The sequence below is a fragment of the Phoxinus phoxinus genome (genome assembly GCF_949152265.1).
Source record: "Phoxinus phoxinus genome assembly, chromosome: 7".
Classification (NCBI taxonomy): Eukaryota; Metazoa; Chordata; class Actinopteri; order Cypriniformes; family Leuciscidae; genus Phoxinus; species Phoxinus phoxinus.
The window spans coordinates 40,764,083-40,775,032 of record NC_136882.1 but is presented as its reverse complement, the minus strand read 5'-3'; the positions used below and the strand labels follow the sequence as shown (position 1 = coordinate 40,775,032).

The 10,950-nt window shown below is 41.6% G+C and overlaps 1 protein-coding gene across 2 annotated transcripts in view; it reads right to left on the bottom strand.

Annotated features, from left to right (window-relative positions):
• Nucleotides 1–10,950, bottom strand: part of mid1 (midline 1) — a 40,303-nt gene that overhangs the window by 9,818 nt on the left and 19,535 nt on the right. For both annotated transcript variants that reach the window (XM_079619929.1, XM_079619928.1), the window contains exons 3-6: nucleotides 4,652–4,747; nucleotides 4,194–4,301; nucleotides 3,021–3,169; nucleotides 1,673–1,800 (exon numbers count right to left, since the gene is read on the bottom strand). In XM_079619929.1, coding sequence (XP_079476055.1) covers nucleotides 1,673–1,800; nucleotides 3,021–3,169; nucleotides 4,194–4,301; nucleotides 4,652–4,747 — 481 coding nt within the window. The remainder of the gene's footprint in view (nucleotides 1–1,672; nucleotides 1,801–3,020; nucleotides 3,170–4,193; nucleotides 4,302–4,651; nucleotides 4,748–10,950) is intronic.

Here is a 10,950-nt window from a genome sequence, read left to right as displayed (position 1 = left end):
ACTCATTCACTCACACACACACACACACACACTGAGTAAGAACAGCATTTACTCAATCGTACGTTAGGTTAGTCCCACATCTCACGTGTGTGTCAGTGTTCATGTCGCCGCATGTATTCTTCACACACACACACACACACACACACACACACACACACACACACACACACACACACACAGGTCGCCGCATGTATTCTTCACACACACACACACACACAAACTCATTCACTCACACAAACACACACACACAAACTCAATCACACACACACACACTCATTCACTCACACACACAGACACACACACACACAGGTCGCCGCATGTATTCTTCACACACACACACACACACACACACACACACACACTCATTCACTCACACACACACACACACACACACACACACAGGTCGCCGCATGTATTCTTCACACACACACACACACACACACAAACTCATTCACTCACACAAACACACACACACAAACTCAATCACACACACACACACTCATTCACTCACACACACAGACACACACACACACAGGTCGCCGCATGTATTCTTCACACTGCACGCAAAGGCCAGAAACATACGCTTGACCGGTTGTACGCGCAGCGACATGTAATGTGTGTGTTCTGTTAGCATTCCTCAGACACACAGGCGTATTAATGCAGGTGTAATTTTTCAGTGTAAATTATTGAATTTGATTGGTAACAGCCAAATAGTGTCTTATTATTCTAATTTAATTTATTGATCAAATGTAAGAATTTAAAATGAAAGATGAAGCATATATTAAACACGATAAGGGGAAAATGCCCTTTATAAGGATTAAAATATCATTAAAAAAAAGATTTAAATATGTCAAAGTTGACTGAACACTGATGAGAATATTGCTTCAGAAAAAATTATATTTATACAACAAAATCCCATATTTTTTCTTGGACAAGTGGATGATTTACTGAATGAGAAGGCTTAATGTGGAGCCCTGAGTAATATTTAATAAAGCCCAGTATTATGGTTATGTGTCGAGCCGGAGTATAGTTTACACACGCTCTGTTCTGTGAGGTCAGCGATACGCAGCGTCTGGAGTTCTGCACATTAATCTGACTATACATGTGGCACACCCAGACTCGGCTCGGCTACGCCAGCTTCACTTCACTAGCAAGAAATCTTCAAACTGTTGCTGCACCACGACATCAGAAACACATTACATTCATAATAAAAACATAAAGATATGATGTTGACAGGAATTCCTGGATCAGAGAAGTGAACGGCTCCCTGTCAGATTTGGGATATGCAGGACACACGGGGAAGACAAATCTAACATGTGGAAAAGTTATTCTTAAGAAGAAGAGACACTGAATTACTTTGAACAGGAGAATCTACTTCTTTATTATTTTTATTATGGTTATTATTATATGTGTAGATGTTGATTTGCTATAGTTAGATGTAGTGGAACATATTTGTGAGTGATCAGATGTTTGTTTATATGTGTTGTATGGTTTGATATGTCTTAACAAAAAATAAAATAAAGAAAGTTTAAAATAAAGAGAAATAAAGATAGAACGTTATATAAAATAGCTGCATGATTTTACACACACACAGACACACACACACTCTCTCTCTCTCTCTCTCTCTCTCTCTCTCTCTCTCACACACACACACACACACACACACACACACCTGTGAGGTAATCCAGCCCCTCCAGCATCTTCTTCTCTCTGGAGAAGTCCAGTGCGAACGCGTCGAACGTGTCGTTCAGGTTGATCTCTGGAATCAGGACCTGTGAGGACGCGGTTGCCATGGAGACTCTGTAAATATAGAACATCAAATGCGTTAAGACTAACTAATGAAGGCCACAATTGAATGCATAAACTTATTTATTTGCTTGCACTATATATTTTTTTTGCAAAAGTTGTTGCAGCCAAGTGTGGGTATCTGCAGGTCGGAGTAGGGGGCGTGCCGAAAGGTAGGGGGGGTGTCTAAATGTAGTGGGCGTGCTGAAATGTAGGGGGCGTATCAAAAGGAAGTGGGCGTATTAAAAGGAAGGGGGCGTATCTAACAGTAGTGGGTGTGCTGAAAGGTAGGGGGCGTGTCTAACAGTAGGGGGCGTGCTGAAAGGTAGGGGGCGTGTCTAACAGTAGGGGGCGTGCTGAAAGGTAGGGGGCGTGTCTAACAGTAGTGGGCGTGCTGAAATGTAGGGGGCGTGTCTAACAGTAGTGGGCGTGCTGAAAGGTAGGGGGCGTGTCTAACAGTAGTGGTCGTGCTGAAAGGTAGGGGGCGTGTCTAACAGTAGTGGGCGTGGTGAAAAGTAGGGGGCGTGTCTAACAGTAGTGGGCGTGCTGAAATGTAGGGGGCGTGTCTAACAGTAGTGGACGTGCTGAAAGGTAGGGGGCGTGTCTAACAGTAGGGGGCGTACTAAAAGGTAGGGGGCGTGTCTAACAGTAGTGGGCATGCTGAAAGGTAGGGGGCGTGTCTAACAGAAGGGGCGTGTCTAACAGAAGGGGCGTTTCTAATAGTAGGGGTGTGTCTAACAGAAGGGGCGGATCAAAACAGAAGGGTCGTGTCTAACAGTTGGGGCGTGTCCAAGAGTAGGGGCGTGTCCAACAGCAGGGGTGTGTCTAACAGTAGGGGCGTGTCCAACCGTAGGGGCGTGTCTAACAGTAGGGGCGTGTCTAACAGAAGGGGCGGATCAAAACAGAAGGGTCGTGTCTAACAGTTGGGGCGTGTCCAAGAGTAGGGGCGTGTCCAACAGTAGGGGTGTGTCTAACCGTAGGGGCGTGTCTAACAGAAGGGGCGTGTCTAACAGTAGGGGCGTGTCTAACAGTAGGGGCGTGTCTAACAGTAGGGGCGTGTCCAACAGTAGGGGTGTGTCCAACAGTAGGGGCGTGTCCAACAGTAGGGGCGTGTCTAACAGTAGGGGCGTGTCTAACAGTAGGGGCGTGTCCAACAGTAGGGGCGTGTCTAACAGTAGGGGCGTGTCTAACAGAAAGGGCGTGTCCAACAGTAGGGGCGTGTCATGTTCCGTCACCTCTCTGAGATGCTCTTTGCAGTCTGCAGGAATCGAGCGTGGTCCGTCTCTTTCAGAGCTTGATCCGCTTGAGCGATGAGCGAGGACGATCTCTCCACAAACTGCTTACAGTTAGCGATCTGTTGAGCTAGCTTTCTCACCCGAACCACCTACACACACACACACGCATGCATACACACACACGCACGCACACACACACACACACACACACACGCACACACACACACACACACACACACACACACACTATAAGACTGAACATTACGATTCAGATACACACGTGCACACAGACTTTTCTAAACCAGCAAATGATCATCCATTTTGTCATCAAATATTGAGTAAACAAACTCAAATGTGAAAAGTAAATCTGTAATATCACAAGGCCTGACGAACTAACCCCTGGCTCTGGCCATACATTAGTGCATTAGTGAACTCTGACCCTGACACGCAGTGAGGAAGGAAACAGAGTTTCCTCTGAGAGAAAATCCCAAAGCCTTTTGTTCTTTCCCGGTTCAGAACTGAATCAACCAGAGATGACTTTATAACGCTTCACTGAGAGACTTTACTCTTATTCAGCGAGGACGCGTTGAGTTGATCAAAACTGACAGTGAAGACATTTATAATGTTACAAAAGACTATTTCAGAATCAGAAAGGCTTCATTTCTATGATCAAAAATACAGTGAAATATTATTATAACGTAAATCATCAGTTCTCTATGTGAATATACAGTAAAGTGTAATTTATTCCTGTGATCAAAGCTGAGTTTATCATCATTACTCCAGTCTTCAGTGTCACATGATCCTCCAGAAATCAGTGTAATATGATGATCAAGACACATTTATGATTATTATCAGTGTTGAAAATCATATTTTTGTGGAAACTGATACTTTTTTTAAATTATTTGATGAATAGAAAGTTCAAAAGAACAGATTGATTTGAAAAAGAATCTTTTGTAACATTATAAATGTGACAGTAAAAACACTTTGTTAAAATATCAGTTTTGTAAATGATGTTGAAAATGATACATTTAATTGAATCTCAGGATTCTTTGATGAATAGAAAGTCCCAGATTTGTTTGAAATATGATCTTCTGTAACATTATAATTGTCTATTACTGTCAGGGTTGATCATCTTTGGCATTGAGTTCTTGATAATGATGTTGACGGTCGTACTTTTCCTTCTTTGATCTTGGTGCCGATGACCTGCCGTCTCTGCTGGACGATGTTGATCAGCGTGTCGCACTCCTCCGTCAGCTTGCTCTCCTGGTGAGCCGCGTTGTGCTGGAAGTCAAGCCAACAGCGGACATGATGTCAAACACACGACATGTTCTGAGCAAACCAACGACTTCCTCCGTGACACCGCAGAGAAGAGGCGATCTCAGTGTGACGGGGTTTAGACGACTGCATACAGTGATATGATCACACTCATGACAACCTCATCCAATCAGACTCAATTACTGATATAAACATGTTTTACGGCTTACACGTGATTAATAACAGGGTATTTTTGTGATAAACAAATAAATATCACACGTTTAAACACGAGAGGAAACTGCCTGACGTCCTTTTTTCATGCGTTTGTTTATATTAAGAAGTGGCCCGCATCCCTCATAACTCCTCACATACGTCACCTCCACATGCTGGCAGGTCTGGATCAGCTTCCCCATGAGGTTCTCCAGCTCGCTGTTCCTCTTGATCAGATTGCTGAGGTTGGAATCCAACATTTGCTGAGGAAACATCAGAAACGAGGCTTTAAACGCCAGTCACACCTGTTTAACACAATATAAAATAATCTACCAAACATCCTACATCCATAATTCAGTGTGTTCTGCTCGTCTGGCGCGCCGGTGCGTGAGTGTGTGTCTCGCGGAAGCCTCGGGCCGAGACACACACTCCTCATGGGGGAGGGATAAAGCGGCTGACACGGATTGGGAATTTCAAATCTAGATTGAGTCCATTTGATGAGCTTTAACCTCAGCTTAACAACACAACACGACGCACACGCTTACATGCGGGACGATCTGACGAGAACAAACATGATGATCTCCAGCGTGATGGTTTTAAAAAGTAGAAAAACACGGAATAAATAATGCTGAATAAAAAATGCATTTCTATGATCAAAAATACAGTGAAATATTATTATAATGTAAATCATCAGTTTTCTATGTGAATATACAGTAAAGTGTAATTTATTCCTGTGATCAAAGCTGAGTTTATCATCATTACTCCAGTCTTCAGTGTCACATGATCCTCCAGAACTCAGTGTAATATGAAGATCTGATGATCAAGACACAGTTATGATGTTGAAAATCATATTTTTGTGGAAACTGATACTTTTTTTTCAATTATTTGATGAATAGAATGTTCAAAAGAACAGCATTTATTTGAAATATAACTTTTGTAACAGTAAAAACATTGTTAAAATATCAGTTTTGTAAATTATGCTCAATTTCTGCAGTATGAACAAGAGAATCTGGAAGAAGTAAATCTGTGTGTATAAAGCGTGTCACTAATAATCGTTTAGCGGCCCATAAACAGAGTGGAATATTAAATATTTCTTAATTTATTGGTGAGGAGTCTGTAATATGAAACGCATGAGATGCATCGTGTGTGTGTGTGTGTGTGTGTGTGTGTGTGTGTGAGCTGTTGAGTTGTACGGATGTGAAACGAGGTCGCGGGGTTCAAGCGATGACAAGAGAGCAAAGAGAGCATGTGTAATGTGCACAGCGCTAAAAATAGCGGATCCGAGAGACGGAACACACACTCGCTCACAGCGCCGCTTTACTGATGTTCATCTGCTCAGATTATATCTCTGCTTATCTGCCGGATTTAGCCTAAATGTGGAAAACAAACACTTCATTTTGGGGAATTCCAGTGGAACAATCGTGAATATTGCAGTTTCTTACATTAGTAAGTGTAGCAATAATGCAAAAAACCAAACCATGTATTAAATTATAGATTTGACATAATCAAGCCTTTTTACTCCATGTTTGTGAGTACGCATGCAGAATTAATTCCTGCGAAGCAAGACTTTGCACTTCACAAAAGGACAAGTTGATTCTAATTTAAAATGAACATCTTGGTGACTACAATACTTTTATTAATAATACACGTGTGTGAGGAATGATAGCATGATTTACACTCAGGAGACGTTCACTGAATTACAGTGGTTATCATATGCAGTCTCATCTTCACCCTTCCCTCGGGTCATTTTGACCCGGAATATTCTTTTTAAAATAATTAAAAAATGTAGTGTTCATCAAGACTTCAGGACTTTTGTTGCACTTGAACCACGAATACACAAAAAATGGATTCAAGGAATTTTGTGGTTGAAATTTAAAAAAGTAACAAATCCTTCCCTCGGGTCAATGTGACCCCCTTACGATTGCTTCAGTTCACATCGAAAAAAATAAAAATGCTCAAAATTCAAACTAAAAATGCTAAAACTTTACCCCAAAAACTGCCTGTATAATGTGTACATGTGTATCTGAACTCGTCTCACACTGAAGATAAACTGGCTTTAGGACCCAGAGGAACAGCTCATCTGCTCCATATAGAGATATAAGCCCATCTAGAGTCATGAAATATCATCTTATACTATTATTATTCCACATGATGTCGGTGAAGACACCCGATGTAAGATATTTAGAGCTGAATTAAAAGGGTTATGCATGAAATTGTGAGTTATTTTGCATTTAAGTTGAAAGAATGTGAGGAATGTGATTAAATTACTATTTATTTATTATTTATTAATCATATCTAGTGATTTAAAGGTAAATAAATAAAATAAAATAAAATCTCCCCAAAAAAATTGCATTAAAAAATATAAAAAATATTATCAAGATGAAGTAAAATAAGCTTTCTGGGCAAAAAAAAAAAAGGTACAATTTTAGAGTTCTTGATCGGCGAGGGCCGAGGGGAGATGAGGGTTTGGAGCGCTGAGGACGAACCGTTCTAACAGAAATCCCACACGGCTCAAATCACTCTCAGAGAGTTTTTTAGGCCACAGAATGTCAGCGGCACGAGAATAGAGGCTTTTATCTGAACTCTGAATCTTTAATGCTGTACATGTTCAGGTGTGAAGAAGAGCGGAGGACTGTTAGAGACTGCTTCCACACGGGTCCTTTAAGCACACGACATTTCAGAGCAGAACGAACAACACTTAAAGGAACACTCCAACTTTTTGGGACTTTAGCCTATTCACCTTATCCCCCAGAGTTAGATAAGTCCATACATACCTTTTTCATCTCCGTGCGTGCTATAAGTCTGTTTGACGCACCCACCGCTAGCCTAGCTTAGCACAAAGACTGGATGTGAATGGTTGCAGCTAGCATACTAATCCAAATAAGTGACAAAATAAAACAAACATTTTCCTATTTACATGTTGTGATTTGTATAGTCACAGAGTGTACAAAAAACAAAGTCACATGAGACAGACATATTTTAACCGTATAAATACTGGGAACTATATTCTCTGAAGGCGAAGCACTGCTACTTGGGCGGAGTGATAACCGCAGCACCTGAGACGCGCCGTTTTTTCTTCTGTCAACAAAACCAACGTGACCTCTAGCTCCGCTCAAGTGTTACTGAGACGACAGAGCGCGTTCGAGGCAACAATACTAACATTACAGGGGATACATGGAGCCCGTAAACAACTGCAATAGTAGTTACCACCCTATTCATATAATAGTGTCACTAACGTTACATTAGATCTAAGTTAGCTAATGGCACTGTTACAGTAACGTTAGGCTAAACATTTAAAAATATAACGGAACACTTACCGCAGCCGCTCCACTTTGTCCTGTATGTGATATCGATGGGATGGCCGTATCCTTCAGCACACGTTCCTTGTGGCAAATTCCATTTTTTGAAAATAGTCGTCCTCAGTGAAATGTACCGAGCAAACATAATGTCCCTTGATAATCTCATTAGGTGTGTTTTGATCAATATCCAGAGCAAGTAGCCATTTCTTCATCCGGTCAGCGTTTTTAGTTGGAATTCTATGAAACATCATGGTATCACCTGGTCTCCCTGTTTATTGTCACAGCTCTTTACAATACAGCGAAAATCCATGATTGTAAACTACGCTTTTACTATTTATAAATTGCTGACTCTGTTACCCAAACTCTGAACGAACTCTCTGCTCCTCACCACGGCGCGTCTCAGGTGCTGCGGTTATCACTCCGCCCAAGCAGCAGTGCTTCGCCTTCAGAGAATATAGTTCCCAGTATTTATACGGTTAAAATATGTCTGTGTCTCATGTGACTTTGTTTTTTGTACACTCTGTGACTATACAAATCACAACATGTAAATAGGAAAATGTTTGCGTTATTTTGTCACTTATTTGGATTAGTATGCTAGCTGCAACCATTCACATTCAGTCTTTGTGCTAAGCTAGGCTAGCGGTGGGTGCGTCAAACAGACTTATAGCACGCACGGAGATGAAAAAGGTATGTATGGACTTATCTAACTCTGGGGGATAAGGTGAATAGGCTAAAGTCCCAAAAAGTCGGAGTGTTCCTTTAATTAACTATCTCAGGGCAGAGTTAATGATCTTACATCAGCTTCTGTGTGTCCAGTGTGTGACGCTGCCGTTCCTCTATATCAGTGTCAGTGTGTCTGAACTCCTGAAGCTCCTCCATTAGTCTCGAGTTTCCTCACAATATTCCTCATTATAATAATTAATGCGCAGATTAAAGGGGCGGGGTCTGGTTGAGTTAGTTAGTAGTGTGTTAAACTGGCGGTTATGGTAAGGGGCGGGACATTTCCCAAACACACTCGAAGCGCTCGACCAATCACAACACACTGCTCCAGCCGACCAATCAGAGCACAGTGTGCTTTTCAGGAGGAGGGGCTTCATTGAGACAGGAAGTGAACAGAGCGTTACTGACAGACTGGGAAGAGAGGAGCCGCAACACTGGAGAATATGAGGAGAATAATCAACATTCATGCAGGAGAACCTGTTCTAGTCGAGCCTGAACTACAGCAAGACTTTAATAAAGCTCCAGATCCCCCAGATGTGAAGGAAGACTGCGGTTCAGATCGTTCTAGATTATAATGACCTAACCTGACATTCCCCACCAGATCGGACCCGACAGCTCAAATTATACATGAGATTTTATTAGATTTTCTTTATTTGAAAGGAGACAGTGTACATTAATCAACATTAAAACTATGTACCCGAGTTAGCTCAAAAGTGCTCATTTTCATCGGTAGTCCCCGCTAATAAATAAACTTACCGTTGCAAATCACGTTAAGATAGGGAGACAATTTTGAACATTAATATTTTATGTAGACAAAATAACCGATTTTTGTTACTTTTTAACCAAAAAAGTACACACTACAGATTAAACTTTTTGTTTTTAAATATTCAAATATAGTTATTTTATCTTTTAGCCTGTGAACGGTCAGCGCTCTCTTTACAGATCTGCCTGTTAAAGACACTCTTTATTGCAAGATAAAAAAAAAATTAAAGTGTAAAAGAGTTCAGGTTTAATGTAAAGCAAATTATTTTGTTGTTTTACACAAAATGTCTATTTTAGAGGATCATTTAGACTCTGAACTTGCTATAAAATCAGAGCCGCACGCCTAACCAAGTATTGTTCCAAATGTGAAGTTGATATCTCAGACATTGAGGATTAAGAGGATGAGAAGACATGATACCGGCTCCTCTTAACCCTCGGCGGCGCTTCCGTTAGATTTGACCGAAACATTTTACGTTTTTTTTATTTTACTTCATCGGAATGGTACGAAACTTGGTAAAGGTTTGCGCACTTGCTGTGTGTGAACACACACACACACACACACACACACACACACACACACACACACACACGATCTGAACAGGTGTAATGCTCCTGATAATAACAGTGACTGCGCTGCTCGCGGTCAGAAACGCCGCACTGTAAAGAAGAGTTCCCTCTAGTGGAGGCGTCCGGTACTGCAGCCGAACACACTCACTGGGAGATCATCACTGACACATCACACACACATCTGAACACGACTGTGTAGATTTATGCCTTTGATTTGATCAGTTTTAGAGTAAAATGTGAATTTGAAAATATATATTTCATCTAAAAATTGAAAATAGTATTTTTGTGCATTTTTTTGTGCATGTTAGCTTTGGAAACCGTGTGTGTGTGTGTGTGTGTGTGTGACTCTGAGGTTCTCTTTCCCAAACATCGGGTTTTCTCAGGAAGGAACGGGAGGAAAGCAGTAGACCCGACACACACACACACACACGCACACACACACACACACACACACTAACAAGAGAGTGTCTGCAGCGTTCAGTGAATCTATATTAATGTTAGATTAGACTAGATCAACTTTATTAATGATGTGTTGAAGCGTTTCATAAAGCTGTGTTCAGAAGTACAGAAGAGAGGAATAGTGTGCGTAGTGTGACTCCAGATTACTGCGTTTACGGTGTAGATTATAGAGGAGTGTGTTCTGGAGTCAGACGTGTGTGAGTGCGCACGCACGTGCGTGAGTGTGTGTGTGTGTGTGTGAGAGAGTGAGAGTGTCAGAAAGGTGCGTCTGAATGTTTTATAACACACTTTAGGCTCTGAAATGTTCTAGCAGTAAATATAACCTGATGTCTATTATTTATCTACCAGTTATAAGAGCTTTAGTGCATACGTGCGCGCACGTGTGTGTGTGTGTGTGTGTGTGTGAGTGTGTGTGTGTGTGTGTGTGTGTGTGTGTGAGCCTGTGTATGTGTGCGTGTGTGTTTGAGTGTGAGTGAGTGAGTGAGTGTGTGTGTGTGTGTGTCAGTGCATGCGTGAACGTGAGTGTGTGTTATTGTGTGTGTGCGTGTGTGCATGAGTGTTCGTGTGTGTGCGTGAGTGAGAGTGTGTGTGTGTGTGTGTGTGTGTGTGCGTGAGTATGTGTGTGTGTGTGTGTGTGCGTGTGAGTCTGTGTGTGTGTG